The sequence below is a fragment of the Schistocerca nitens genome, chromosome 1 (genome assembly GCF_023898315.1).
Source record: "Schistocerca nitens isolate TAMUIC-IGC-003100 chromosome 1, iqSchNite1.1, whole genome shotgun sequence".
Lineage (NCBI taxonomy): Eukaryota > Metazoa > Arthropoda > Insecta > Orthoptera > Acrididae > Schistocerca > Schistocerca nitens.
Window position 1 is genome coordinate 301,386 of NC_064614.1, and position 15,758 is coordinate 317,143.

The 15,758-nt window shown below is 43.5% G+C and overlaps 1 protein-coding gene across 1 annotated transcript in view; it reads right to left on the reverse strand.

The window, feature by feature from the left end:
* LOC126234386 (uncharacterized) overlaps nucleotides 1–8,171 on the reverse strand; it is a gene marked incomplete at its 3' end in the record, with an annotated part of 230,476 nt that extends 222,305 nt beyond the window's left edge. The window contains exon 1 of the mRNA XM_049943077.1: nucleotides 7,994–8,171. Coding sequence (XP_049799034.1) covers nucleotides 7,994–8,165 — 172 coding nt within the window. The remainder of the gene's footprint in view (nucleotides 1–7,993) is intronic.
* Nucleotides 8,172–15,758: the final 7,587 nt, after the last annotated feature.

Below are 15,758 nucleotides of genomic sequence, written 5' to 3' on the forward strand. Positions count from 1 at the left end.
GAATCATTGTACAAAATGTGGCGATACGTTGGCAGGGTGTGGATCTAGCGAACGTCATCTGCCTGTGTATGTAGTGCCAACAGTAAAATTCGGAGGCTGTGGTGTTATGATGTGGTCGCGTTTTTCATGGAGGGGCTTGCATCCCTTGTTGTTTTGGGTGGCTCTATCACAGCATATGCTTACATTGATGTTTTAAGTACCTTACTGCTTCCCATTGTTGAAGAGCAATTCGGGAATGGCGATTGCATCTTTCAACACAATGGAGCACGTGTTCATAATCCACGGCTTGTGGTGGAGTGGTTACATGACAATAACATCCCTGTAATGGACTGGCCTGCACAGAATCCTGGCCTGAATCCTATACAACACGTCTGGAATGTTGTCTAAAGCCGACTTCGCGCCAGGCCTCACCAATGGACATCAATACCTCTCCTCAGTGCAGCACTCCCTGAAGAATGGGCTCCCATTCTCCAAGAACTCTTCCAGCACCTGTCTGAAAATATGCCTGCGAGAGTGGAAGCTGTCATCAACGCTATTGATATACATACTAACATGAGTGTCATGTAAATAGAATAGCTTTTAAGCCTTCACCTGCTGCCACATGTCGAAGTCAGATTAGTTTCTAAGTGCATACAGTCCTTCAGAGTTACTGTTCCACCTGTGTCACTGTGGAATTTAGTTGCAGTAGTACAAAACGTATCTCCGCATTAGCTTTTAGCGTAGATTTACATACCTGGAAAAACTGCAAACATTCTCATCCAGTGCTACTGGACGAAAAAACTGTAAAAAATATTCTCAACCAGCGTTTTTGTTGTTAAAAAATATCTCTGCGACTTTGCCCAGGGACCATGTTGTAGTTCTCCTGAAGCCCATGGGATATAATTGTAGACATTTTTGCTATATGTCTTTGGAAGTGAACATGATCACATGCCACCTGCTCACATAACCCAATATGAGCAGCATGATAGGCATAGCCCTGTGCAACCATTACAAATATATTTTTATTCTTTGTCTTGAACTTCAGCTCCTTATAGTGCTCATAGTTTCAAATTAATTCATCCCTTCAAACAGTCAGGTGGCAAACAATAGCTGTGCGATATACACTGAAGAGCCAAAGAAACTGGTCCATATGCCTAGTATCGTGTAGGGCCTCTGTGAGCACGCAGAAGTGCCACAACATGACTTGTCATGGACTTGACTTATGTCTGAGGTAGTGCTGGAGGGAATTGATACCATGAATCCTGCAGAGCTGTCCATAAATCCGTAGGAGTACAATGGGGTGGAGATCGCTTCTGAACAGCACGTTGCAAGAAATCCCATATATAAAACATGCTGGCACATGAAAACTGTGTGTCTCGTCCGCGAAAGGCAAAGGTTTTAATCTGCCAGGGAGTTTCAAATCAGCGCAAACTCCACTGCAAAGTGTGAATTTCATTCTGGATCCCAGATATGCTCAATAATGTTCATGACTGAGGAGTTTGTTAGCCAGCAGAAGTGTTTAACCTCAGAAGAATGTTCTTCGAGCCACTCTGTAGCAATTTTGGACGTGTGAGGTGTCATTTTGTCGCGCTGTACTTGCCAAAGTCCGTCGGTATCCACAACGGACATGAATGGATGCAGGTGATCAGACAGAACGCTTACGTACGTACTACCCGTGAGAGTCTTACTTAGACGTATCAGGGGTCCCATGTCAATCCAACTGCACACACATCCCACACCATTACAGAGCCTCCACCAGTTTGAACAGCCCCTGCTGACAGGCAGAGTCCTTGGATTCATGAGGCTGTCTCCATACACGTACACGTCCATACGCTCGATACAATCTGAAGGGAGACTCGTCCTCCCAGGCAAGATGTTTCCAGTCATCAACAGTCCAATGTCGGTATTGACAGGCCAATACAAGACGTTAAGCTTTGTGTCTTGCAGTCATCAAGGATACGCGCCTTCAGCTCCGAAAGCCCATGTCGATTATGTTTCTTGAATGGTTCGCACGCTGACAGTTGTTGATGGCCCAGCACTGAAATCTGCAGCAATTTGCGTAAGGGTTGCGCTTCTGTTAGGTTGAACGATCCTCTTCAGTCGTCATTGGTCCCATTTTTGCTGGATCTTTTTCCGGCCCCAGCGGTCTCGGATATATAATTTTCTACCGGATTCCTGATATTCACGATACACTCGTGAAATTGTTGTACGGGAAAATCCCCACTTCATCGCTACCTCGGAGATGCTGTGTCCCATCGCTCGTGTGCCGACTATAACACCACGTTGAAACTCATTTAAATCTTGATAATCTGCGATTGTAACAGCAGTAACCGATCTAACAACTACCCCAGACACTTGTTGTCTTACATAGGCGTTGCCCACCGTAGCGCCGTATTCTGCCTGTTTACATATCTCTGTACTTGAATACGCATGCCCATACCAGTTTCTTTGGCGCTTCAATGTATTTCACATAGTAATGGTACAAGTTGTGGAGAAAACACGTAATAATCAAAAGTGTTCACATGTACTAATCAGTTTCATACAAATATCCGCTAGCACATTACACACATCTCTTGCTTACAATCGCTCAAACACGTTGTTAGCAGTAACATTCCTTTCTTCCCAGCGAGTCCGTAGTCCTCAAGGCTAATTGTCGTAACGTATTGAGGAAGTAAGAGCTCTAGAATATTTTTTCTAATGTATGGGTAAAGCTGTGTTCTTGAATGAGAAGAATTGTGCAGTCACTATCCCCCTTTAAGAGCGATAACTAAAGCATGATCATACTTTGCACAATTTACTCACTACCACTCCTTAAATTCACTATTAGAATTACGACATTATCTTATTCACAGACATCCTGCACACATTTGGAGTTGAATAACTGCATGATGACGGATTCGTAGTGATTATTTAGTTACATACAGCTGGTGCGCTGGTAGAGACAAACAGAAGCCGATTGTATGCTTGGAATAAAGCATTCTTTGCATTCAAGTCTAATTGAGGTTTCTACATAACATGATATTCCTTTCTGAAAATTCAGCTCCCCACACACACGTTAAAGGATCTAAACAGGAATGTATCATTAAGTCGCCGTTTATCGCACATATAACAAACAAAATTTTAGTACGACGTTCTAACAGGCTCTTTTATTTTTTCGTAAAGAACAGAATTTTGTCAGCTGCGACAACAGATTCGTCTCGAGGTGATCCTCCTCCTGCTCCAAATATTAAACAGGTGCGGTGCTCAGCAACACAAAATTAAAATGTACGTAGACTCCATACATAACAATTTTCCGGTTTCTGCAACCATTTCCTTAGCCCCTGAAAATTAACTCTGAATGGCTGTACTCTGGTTTATATTCCACTCGCAATGATTTCTTAGTCTGGGGAAATTTGTGTGTCTGAGTGGCAGGTCTACGGCAGCTATGCATGGAATGCAATGCCGCAAACCTCGACTTGGTGGTCTGAATATATTGTGTGTTGGCTGGATTTACAAGTATCAAAAATACGAGAAAGTTTCGTGGATGTGGTGAAATCGATGAAATACCATTCTTTATTCATCGACAAACATGAGATGGTGGGAGGGTTTTTTTTCTACAGGGCAGTACGAAAACGATACCCAGCTGGTGCGAGTGTGAACGAATCAAAATTTTTTTTTACACCCATAAGTGAGAATCAGGAATGTTTCGCTGCTTGAACATACAAATAATGTGGCTTATGTTCCGACATAACACCGGACATTTGTGGGACGTAATCACATTACTACTCACGTAAAAAGAATTACATTTGTCTAGTCGTACGGGAGGAGAGATTTAACGTCGTGAATGGTGACATCAACGAATTTAGAAGTATATCTGGACGAAAGGGGTGATAGAAGCATTTCGTAAACGGGACCACAATATAGCACCGAGGGTTCAACTGCATCTGCTTTAGTGTACAAACAGGGCAGGCAACACAGCTTAACAAACTGGATACACAGAACATCCCCTCATCGGTACCACCAAGAAGATACTCACGTTTTCTTTGTTACATTATCGACTGCGATGTTGATTACAGTACACCAACCCTTGTCGGTGATGTCTTTCCAACCCTGTCGTCAATGCGAGCGCCGTTGATTATCACATAGTGCCGGACGCCTGTGCTTCACAATACTTGTTTGAGAGAGTCTTGGCAGGATACAGCACCTTCCGGAAGCGCTGATTGGAAAACTTAAATGTCAAATAATTTCCCGGAATTGAGGAGAATCGAGACCTGTAGCCGGTGTGAGTATGTGCATACCATAATTTTTTCATGTACTATAAACATATGAACGAGAAGAGCACTGCTTGTGTGAAGTGTGTATATGTTGCAATATAAAGTTACTTCGGCTAATGTGGTGGCATGTGCAAAGAAAATGACTGTGTGTCTATCGTGAAGGAGGTAATGATTTGATATGGAAAATTTCAAAACATCAGCGTATGAGAGAGATGTTACACGGAAAATTATGTGATCTGTAGATAGTGTTATTTCAACGTGAGATTCGTTCGAGGACCAAAGATATTAAGAGGAGACATTTTCATTACATCGCTCAGTGTCAGACTGCAGCAACAGTCGTAATATTTAATTGTATTTACACTGATGGATATGCACCTGGTTCCCAATATTCTTGTGAGTCTGGAGATGGACGTAGACAGCATAGCAGCTGGCAGGCGGGTCAGGGTTGGAAACAGAATCTCAGCGGACGCCTTTGTTCCAGGATGGGGCTTGCCCACCATTCGTACACCAGTTTGGAGAGTCCGAGAAAGCTTCCAGTGTGCTGTGGCTTGTGACAATTTGGCTCGCGGCTCCCCCTGGATGGGGGAATAGTGAACTAATACCCAGTTTGTGTTAGGTAGCTTTCGCGAACGTGCATGATGCAAGTATGCTCCGTGGAAATCTGAGAAGATTCAATACGGCGAGTGTTTGTGCTGGGAGTATTGATAACATTCGAATTCCTACGACTCAGGTCCTCCCGCGGAGGACCCTCCATAGCTGGTGGTCCTCTCTCTGGCTGACACACACTTCTGCAGCAGCTGTCAGAGAGGACATGGGCCGTGTTCACAGCAATCGTTTTCTCCGGTCTCTAAGCAGTAGCGGTGGAGCACAGGCGAGCTGCGTTTGGACGTCCAGAAGGTGAGTATGTGGGCTGTGAGAGTGTCTTCAGCGATCTTAGGCATCTCACCCTGAATGGATCATGTTTCTCAACACGTTGCGATGGTATTTGTTGTTGTTACTATCCTATCACGCGGTAGACTCTTTCTTCCCTTATTCTTCATCGAGGTGTAGCTGAGAGAACCAGGCAACTTAGGAATACTACAGTGCTTTTAAAAAATAAAACATGCTTAGCAGACCAGTAGCAGTCGAGAACTCCACAATGATGATGGTATAAATTCACATCAAAATTTGAAATTCCAACAATCATTTCATACGTCACAGCTTCCAGTCATCATATCAAATAATATTCGGTTTTATTATTCACTGAAATTTTCTCGTCAGAAACATAGAACTATTGCTTATGCATGCAAACTACTGTGTGTATTGGAAGAAAATTGTTTAAACGTCTATATTAACGATTTAATTAATATTTCCTGTGGCACAGCTTCTGAAGCAACATTTGTGCCATCTTAAAAATCTGATAATGCACACCAGATTTAATAACTCCTGAAGGAGTTCATGTTCAGCGTCAAGTGTACCACAAAGGAAGTACGCCAGGAAGGTGGGGGTATTTAGAGTCCAAGGCAGAATGGAAAAGTGTCGCACTTCTTTAAATATCCCACGCTGGTTTCTGTCATCTGCAAAACAAATTACGACCCTCTCTCGCTCTCTCTTTTTGTTTAAAGTGTATTTCGAGTCAGCCTGCTACTGGTTTTGTGAAATCACCAATCTGTGTATGTGTGAAATAGTTAATGCATCAGCCTTATATGCCATACATCATGATCATGTGACAGAAATACTATTGAATTTAATAAATCAATAATTTACAGTCTCGATTCCCAGTCAGGCACTTCCTTTGGAAGGAGCGAGTAACGCGTGTGCTGGTACCTGACAGGTTGGTTCATGCTTGCAGACCATTTGAGGTGGGAGAGGATGCCAACAGGAAGCGTGCTTTTGTTGCTGGTGATTAGCCCTTGCTACTTGCACAGGCCTGCACGGTCTGGCAGCCAACAGCCATCGTGTGGCGCAACTGTGGGTGGCGAGATGTGAGAAAGCTTTTCAGATACGTTCAAGAGGTTTGTGACAATGTAGTTTCATGTTTCCTTATGTGATTGGAATGAAAAATCGCCGCAATGGCTTGAGTATTCTACATATCACGATATAATTCTTTAAATAAACTATATTCCATCACCACCTTGTATCCCATAAATTGCTTAAATAAGTACTATTCCACATATTGTCTAAATTGCTTAAACAATATTCCATACATGGGCAATTGATCGATCAATATTTCCAGAATGGAGGGGCAAGAAAATTTGAAAGGTATCGATTTAATTAGTTAATTAGTCCATCAATTTGATACAGTAGGGGGGGGGGGCGGAGGCTAATCGAATAACCTGGAGCAGCTCAGGAATGCCGAAAGTGGCACAACTGAGCTATTTCCCACCAATTTTACCAATCAATTTAATTAATTAGACAGTTAATTTGACATCAAAAGTAGTGCTAGATTTCTGAGGGGGTTGGAAGAGAAAGGGTAGAAGGGGGTAGGGGTGACATAGAAAATCACTTAACTGAACAATAGTTGAAGGACAGATTATCTCCAGGACGTCATTATCTTCTTAGCACAACAGTGGGCTAAGGACCTGTCAGTCAAAAGAGAACAATAGTTTTGCCCCTGAATGCATACTTACCCCTGATGCAGGCAACCTGCACTAACAAACTGTGCTCGTGCTGTCTGTCCCCCACTCTACTTCCGATCAGCCAAAGTGGTCGGCATTGATGTGACCTTGCAGGGTAACAGTGGGTCCTGTGGAGCATCACGATATGGCGGCCCAAATCATCACCAAACCGCCGTATTCTTTCAGTCTTAGAACGTAAACTCGGTCAGAACTACTAAACAGTTTGAAACGAGTCTCATTCAACAAAATGAAATTCTTTCATTGTTCCATACCGCAGCTTTTATGGTGACGGAGGTCAGTCGTCGCTGTTTTGGTGCTGACAAGGTTCGCGAGTGGGATATTCAGTTCTGCAGTGATTTTGCAGCTGTCGTCTCCTTATTTTGCGTCACAGTCCTTTTCAATGACCATTCGTCACGATCACTCAAAACCAAAATTTCGTCTGCGTTGGAATTAGGGCATGCCTTTTTCCGTTTTCCTTGTATGCGGAATAAATGTTCGATACGGTGCTTCTTGAAGCACCTAACAGTTCTGCTGCCTCGGTTACTGAAGCACCCGCCATGCGAGCTGCGACATTCTGCCCGTGTCCGAATGGACAGAGGCCCGACGTGGAGCACTCACCGTGGCACAGGAAACTGTTCTGGCCACGACTGACCCTGGCAACTTATTGAGGAAACTGCACGGCCCCCTTCGTGGTCAGACACAGAGTGCAACCTGCAGGTTTGGGTAGCATCTACATTTATATTCGAGGACATATTTGTCCACACCCTGTACATAAAAGGCTCGGGTGTGACAAAGTAAAAACGTCCCCACGAACATGGTCTGTAATGTAGAAACTATCAGTCATTATTGGCAGCCTCTGACTTCCATCTGTTCTCAGACAAACGGGAAACATTTTGGACTCAATGAAGAGATGTAGATGGTTAGCTGATAGCCTTTCAAGATCGTTCTTCACGGTATATCCTCACTCGCGAAAGGCTGTACAACGTCCATTGATCTTAAAGGTTGAAAATGTTGTGTATTTTCCTCCTAATAAACTCACTGCCAGGCAGAGAACGTTTCGCAATGCTTCATAGCAGTACGCGCAAGCCAGTGCGCTTCTCAGTAGTTCAAAACCGCGCGGCACATAATGTCGCGTGAATCCATGCTGTATGAAAAAGTACTTACTCGGATATACACAGTAGGTCAACCATAAGTTTTCTTCGCCATCATTCTGAAAGCGTAGACCACCGTCCTGGTAATAGACGTCGGCGACGTGCGTGCAGAAACAGTCGAGCTTCGTGGTGCCATTGGCTGCCAGAAAAAGCAGCCACGACGCGGCTGCAGGCCACGGATGCATTGTGAGCTGTCGTCGCCGTAATGGAAACACGCGGAGTGTGCGTCGCGTGCGGCGCAGACACAGTGCAGAGATAGACGTAGCGGAAGTCTTTCCGCAGGATGAGTTAACCACAGGACGCATGACGTCTCTCGTCCGGAACACAGCCATTTTCCATTTTGCTTCGAGAGCCGTCACAAAAAAGAATTCGTTCCTTTTCTGCGTGCGTGTGCCACATGATTTCAGAATGACAACGAGTTCGATTAGCACACTTGCAGACTTACAGGAAGTATCCAGAAATGCTGGTTCATTATTCCGGCACAAAAATAGCCAGCCTGCCTCTCTTAGAGATTATGCATAATAGCACCTTAAGCAAAAAAAGAAAAAAAAAATGTTGATCACAGTGACGATGATGAACATATGTGCGAAATACAGTGCGCTAAACATTATGAGGATGTCTGCCACGAGATTGTGTGTTGTTGGTACCTGGTGTTGTATGTTTAAGGCAACGAGATGCCAACGATTTGCAGAGACACAGCAGTCTCAGTTTATTTGTCGAGCGGGAAAAGGCATTGCGGCTTCTGATGGGTTTCGAGGTATAGAAGCCCGCATCTCGTGGTCGTGCGGTAGCGTTCTCGCTTCCCACGCCCGGGTTCCCGGGTTCGATTCCCGGCGGGGTCAGGGATTTTCTCTGCCTCGTGATGGCTGGGTGTTGTGTGCTGTCCTTAGGTTAGTTAGGTTTAAGTAGTTCTAAGTTCTAGGGGACTTATGACCGCAGCAGTTGAGTCCCATAGTGCTCAGAGCCATTTGAACCATTTTGAGGTATAGAAAGCTGATCCACATTCCTACTTTTCAAGTACAACGAGAGTTTTTTTTCTCAAAGGAACCATTACAGAGTCGACTTCACTCTTTCTCCCTCCTCCCCCCCCCCCCGCCCCCCCCCCCCGCCACACACACACACACACACACACACATACACACACAAACACACACACACACAAACACACACATCCCAAATATCGAGACGAGGAATACACTATGGTGCAAACTGAATTTGGCGGGAGTAGGAAGTGGGCTGACTGTTGTAAGCCTGTTGGCTGAACCTGCCGTCTGATGTCGGAAGGAGGTGAACTGCGAGCCGACGAGAGTGGCTCAGTTCAGCTGAGGTGGGGAAAGAGTTTGGTGGTGGCGTCAGAATACACGCACTGTAGTGCAGGAATGAGAAACGCGATCATAGCGCAGTGCACTACGTCTGGTTGAGTAGGATGGCTTGCTTACAGAGATCCTCGGGTGACGAGACACTGGGCCTCTTCCTTAAGATTTTCACCTCTCATCATGTATTAGGCCTCACAGGAAGTACTTACGTATCAGGTGTAGAAGTATGAAACCGGAATTTGATTGCAATAATTACACATCTGTTGTTTCAAACTGATAAACAATATTTCATTCAAAATAATCTCTATTGCTTTATACATTTCTCCAAACCCTCCGGCAGGCTATGAATGACTTGCCAAAAAGCAGTCCTCCTTTTGAAGGGAACCAGTCAAAAGCGTTGACCGGCGACAGCGTGATGCAAATAGGTGATAATCGGTCGGAGCCGGGTCTGGAGAGTCTTTCCCAGTGGACGCCTCGACCGTTACCCTGACACGTTTTGCTGTGTGTGATGTGGCGTTGTCATGGAGCAGTATGACTTTGTGTTGCCTTTTCCCATATTCCGGGTGCTTTTCGAGTAATGATCGATTTAAATGGATCATTTGTTGTTGGTAGCGATCAGTGCTAGCGGTTTCACCAGGTTTTAGCAGCTCATAAATGACACACTTCTGATCCAACCAAACACAAAACATTGTCTTCTTTCCAAAGCGATTTGGTCTTGCAGTGGGTGTATATTTTTTGCCCGGATTCGCCCGTGATTTACGACGCTTATTATTTTCAAAATACTTCCATTTTCCATCACCTGTTATTATTCGATGGAGAAAAGACTTTCTTTTGTATCTGGCGAGCAGAATTTCACAAGTGGTCTTTCGATTTGCTTGCTGTCTTTCATTCTGTTCATGCGGGACCCATTGTCCCACTTTCGGCACCTTTCCAATAGCTTTCAACCGAAGAGAAACGGCTTTCTGCGTCGCATTCAATTCTTCCGCGAGTTCCTGTTGAGTTTGAGTGTCATCTTCGTCCGGTGAGACCTGCAATTCGTTGCCTTCAAACATGCCTGGTGGTTTCTCGCGCTCGTCGTTTGTCACGCCAAATCACCACTTTTGAATTTTTTGAACCATTCGAAACACTTGTTTTCCCAAGAGCATGTTTGCCGAAAGCTTCGACAAACATTCGATGCGATTCTTCAGCAGTTTTCTTCAAATTATAACAAAAACCAATGCTGTCTGCAAATCATAGTTCGCAGACGCAAAACTCGACATTTCTACGCGTTTGAAACAGATACCGATGTATGGAACTCGGGTTACTGTGTGTTGACATTCCTCGTCAGCCATTACAGGAAGCAGACGACCTGCAGACGCGATCTCAAGGGGCCCTACACTGACGGCTAGCACCACCTACAGGAAAATTCCGGTTTCATACTTCTACAACTGGTACAGTAGTACCTGAACAACGCAAACTAAGAGTTAATTTGACCAAATCTTTAAAACGAAAGCAGCAACTGCAGTTGTAAATCTTGACATGTTGTTGTTGTGGTCTTCAGTCCTGAGACTGGTTTGATGCAGCTCTCCATGCTACTCTAACCTGTGCAAGCTTCTTCCTCTCCCAGTACCTACTGCAACCTACATCCTTCTGAATCTGCTTAGTGTATTCATCTCTTGGTCTCCCCCTACGATTTTTACCCTCCACGCTGCCCTCCAATACTAAAATGCTGATCCCTTGATGCCTCAGAACATGTCCTACCAACCGATCCCTTCTTCTGGTCAAGTTGTGCCACAAACTCCTCTTCTCCCCAATCCTATTCAGTACCTCCTCATTAGTTAAGTGATCTACCCATCTAATCTTCAGCATTCTTCTGTAGCACTACATTTCGAAAGCTTCTATTCTCTTCTTGTCCAAACTATTTACCGTACATGTTTCACTTCCATACATGGCTACACTCCATACAAATACTTTCAGAAAAGACTTCCTGACACTTAAATCTATACTCGATGTTAACAAATTTCTCTTCTTCAGAAATGCTTTCCTTGCCATTGCCAGTCTACATTTTATATCCTCTCTACTTCGACCATCATCAGTTATTTTGCTCCCCAAATAGTAAAACTCCTTTACTACTTTAAGTGTCTCATTTCCTAATCTAATACCCTCAACATCACCCCACTTAATTCGACTACATTCCATTATCCTCGTTTTGCTTCATCTTATATCCTCCCTTCAAGACACCATCCATTCCGTTCAACTGCTCTTCCAAGTCCTTTGCTGACTCTGACAGAAGTACAATGTCATCGGCGAACCTCAAAGTTTTTATTTCTTCTCCATGGATTTTAATACCTACTCCGAATTTTTCTTTTGTTTCCTTTACTGCTTGCTCAATATACAGATTGAATAACATCGGGGAGAGGCTACAACCCTGTCTTACTCCCTTCCCAACCACTGCTTCCCTTTCATGTCCCTCGACTCTTATAACTGCCATCTGGTTTCTGTACAAATTGTAAATAGCCTTTCGCTCCCTGTATTTTACCCCTGCCACCTTTAGAATTTGAAAGAGAGTATTCCAGTCAACATTGTCAAAAGCTTTCTCTAAGTCTACGAATGCTAGAAACGTAGGTTTGCGTTTCCTTAATCTTTCTTCTAAGATAAGTCGTAAGGTCAGTATTGCCTCACGTGTTCCAGTATTTCTACGGAATCCAAACTGATCTTCCCCGAGGTCGGCTTCTACTAGTTTTTCCATTCGTCTGTAAAGAATTCGTGTTAGTATTTTGCAGCTGTGGCTTATTAAACTGATTGTTCGGTAATTCTCACATCTGTCAACACCTGCTTTCTTTGGGATTGCAATTATTGTATTCTTCTTGAAGTCTGAGGGTATTTCGCCTGTTTCAAACATCTTGCTCACCAGATGGTAGAGTTTTGTCAGGACTGGCTCTCCCAAGGCCGTCAGTAGTTCCAATGGAATGTTGTCTACTCCGGGGGCCTTGTTTCGACTCAGGTCTTTCAGTGCTCTGTCAAACTCTTCACGCAGTATCGTATCTCCCATTTCATCTTCATCTACATCCTCTTCCATTTCCATAATATTGTCCTCAAGTACATCGCCCTTGTATAGACCCTCTATATACTCCTTCCACCTTTCTGCTTTCCCTTCTTTGCTTAGAACTGGGTTTCCATCTGAGCTCTTGATGTTCATACAAGTGGTTCTCTTATCTCCAAAGGTCTCTTTAATTTTCCTGTAGGCAGTATCTATCTTACCCCTAGTGAGATAAGCCTCTACATCCTTACATTTGTCCTCTAGCCATCCCTGCTTAGCCATTTTGCACTTATTGTCGATCTCATTTTTGAGACGTTTGTATTCCTTTTTGCCTGCTTCATTTACTGCATTTTTATATTTTCTCCTTTCATCAATTAAATTCAATATTTCTTCTGTTACCCAAGGATTTCTATTAGCCCCCGTCTTTTTACCTACTTGATCCTCTGCTGCCTTCACTACTTCATCCCTCAAAGCTACCCATTCTTCTTCTACTGTATTTCTTTCCCCCATTCCTGTCAATTGTTCCCTTATGCTCTCCCTGAAACTCTATACAACCTCTGGTTCTTTCAGTTTAAACAAAGTAGCACCATTTTTTTTCTTTCAGTTTATCCAGGTCCCATCTCCTTAAATTCCCACCTTTTTGCAGTTCCTTCAGTTTCAATTTACAGGTCATAACCAATAGATTGTGGTCAGAGTCCACACCTGCCCCTCGAAATGTCTTAAAATTTAAAACCTGGTTCCTAAATCTCTGTCTTACCATTATATAATCTATCTGATACCTTTTAGTATCTCCAGGGTTCTTCCATGTATACAGCCTTCTATCATGATTCTTAAACCAAGTGTTAGCTATGATTAAGTTATGCTCTGTGCAAAATTCTACCAGGCGGCTTCCTCTTTCATTTCTTAGCCCCAATCCATATTCACCTACTACATTTCCTTCTCTCCCTTTTCCTACACTCGAATTCCAGTCACCCATGACTATTAAATTTTCGTCTCCCTTCACTATCTGAATAATTTCTTTTATTTCATCATACATTTCTTCAATTTCTTCGTCATCTGCAGAGCTAGTTGGCATATAAACTTGTACTACTGTAGTAGGTGTGGGCTTCGTATCTATCTTAGCCACAATAATGCGCTCACTAAGCTGTTTGTAGTAGCTTACCCGCGTTCCTATTTTCCTATTCATTATTACACCTACTCCTGCATTACCCCTATTTGATTTTGTATTTATAACCCTGTAGTCACCTGACCAGAAGTCTTGTTCCTCCTGCCACCGAACTTCACTAATTCCCACTATATCTAACTTTAACCTATCCATTTCCCTTTTCAAATTTTCTAATCTACCTGCCCGATTAAGGGACCTGACATTCCACGCTCCGATCCGTAGAACGCCAGTTTTCTTTCTCCTGATAACGACATCCTGTTGAGTAGTCCCCGCCCGGAGATCCGAATGGGGGACTATTTTACCTCCGGAATATTTTACCCAAGTGGACGCCACCATCATTTAATCATACAGTAAAGCTGCATGCCCTCGGGAAAAATTACGGCTGTAGTTTCCCCTTGCTTTCAGCCGTTCACAGTACCAGCACAGCAAGGCCGTTTTGGTTAATGTTACAAGGCCAGATCAGTCAATCATCCAGACTGTTGCCCTTGCAACTACTGAAAAGGCTGCTGCCCCTCTTCAGGAACCACACGTTTGTCTGGCCTCTCAACAGATACCCCTCCGTTGTGGTTGTACCTACTGTACGGCTATCTGTATCGCTGAGGCACACAAGCCTCCCCACCAACGGCAAGGTCCATGGTTCATGGGGGGGGGATCTTGACATAGTAAACTAATAAAATTTTTCAGAAATGTTTGTACACCTGATACCAGTAAAAGTTTCAACTTAAATAGAACAAATGAGATTCTAAACCTCTGTCAGGAGCAAATATTTTAAGACCAAAGAACAAATAAATTTAAAAAAAACTTAATGCTAATTATTGTAGACCTCACCATTACAGAAAAAAAGACATTTAGCAATAATTGGTTTGCTTAGAAATGTTTCACAAAATTTTAATTTCAATAATTAACAAACTGCCGGCCGGGCCTGGCCGAGCGGTTCTAGGCGCTAGAATCTGGAACCGCGCGACCGCTACGTCGCAGGTTCGAATCCTGCCTCGGGCATGGATATGTGTGATGTCCTTAGGTTCAAATGGCTCTGAGCACTATGGGACTCAACTGCTGAGGTCATTAGTCCCCTAGAACTTAGAACTAGTTAAACCTAACTAACCTAAGGACATCACAAACATCCATGCCCGAAGCAGGATTCGAACCTGCGACCGTAGCGGTCTTGCGGTTCCAGACTGCAGCGCCTTTAACCGCACGGCCACTTCGGCCGGCCCTTAGGTTAGTTAGGTTTAAGTAGTTCTATGTTCTAGGGGACGGATGACCTCTGATGTTAAGTACCATAGTGCTGAGAACCATTTGAGCCAATTAACAAACTGGCTCAACTCAACACCAACTGGCAGTTTAACTAGGTCTCTGCCAAGGTGCATCATCGTCACCTTCATGATCTGGCCAGACCTAAACACCTTCCCCCCTCTACCGGATCTGCAGTCACCACGTTACTATGGCAACCGCCAACAAGAACGGAGGGAGGCCCCTTGTTTGTGGCGACGGCGTACAACAGAGAACACCACACCAAATCACACAGTACTGGTAAGTTACCCGTAGCATTTTGCAGTGAAATGTGTATGAACTATAAATTAATTGAGTGGCATCAATTTGGAAAACAGTAATGCACAATTCAGTAGCGAGATAACTGACGGCCGCAATGACTTACCGTCTAACATTCTGCGTGGTGTCTGTTTGTTCTATATCGTGTCTCCCTACCACTTTCGCGCAACAACGCTCTGAGCTTGTTTTTTAGGGAATTGACTAGTTTGAACCTGGGACCTGTTGCTGGTAATGAGACGCCAGACCACACATGACATGTAGAATTCAGAAGAGTTCAGTGAGACTAGCGATGATGTAACCAAATACTTATTGATTTCAGCGTCAGCTCCACTGCACTCCCCGTAAAAGAATCTTAATACTAACTAAATTTTGTGGAAGGTGTTCAAGGCTTTCCTATTTTTAGTTAGCTGGTAAAATAATGTCGAAAAAGCAGTTAAGTTTACCATTGGAAATTTTATTCTACTCACAAAACATTGTTTATAAATTGCACTATTGATAAAAGGACAGATAAATAATGTCTAAACATCTTTACAAAGTAAATAACATATTATTAATGCAAATTATATCTGTGGATAACAGTATTCCTCATCATAGTGAATGTACCATAGTACTAGAAAAATTCTACAACAGAAATCGTATTAGCTAAACACATAAAGACAGGAAGAACACAAATATACAAGAGTACACAAACACATAGCGGAATAACAGAAAGGGAAAGGACAGGGTT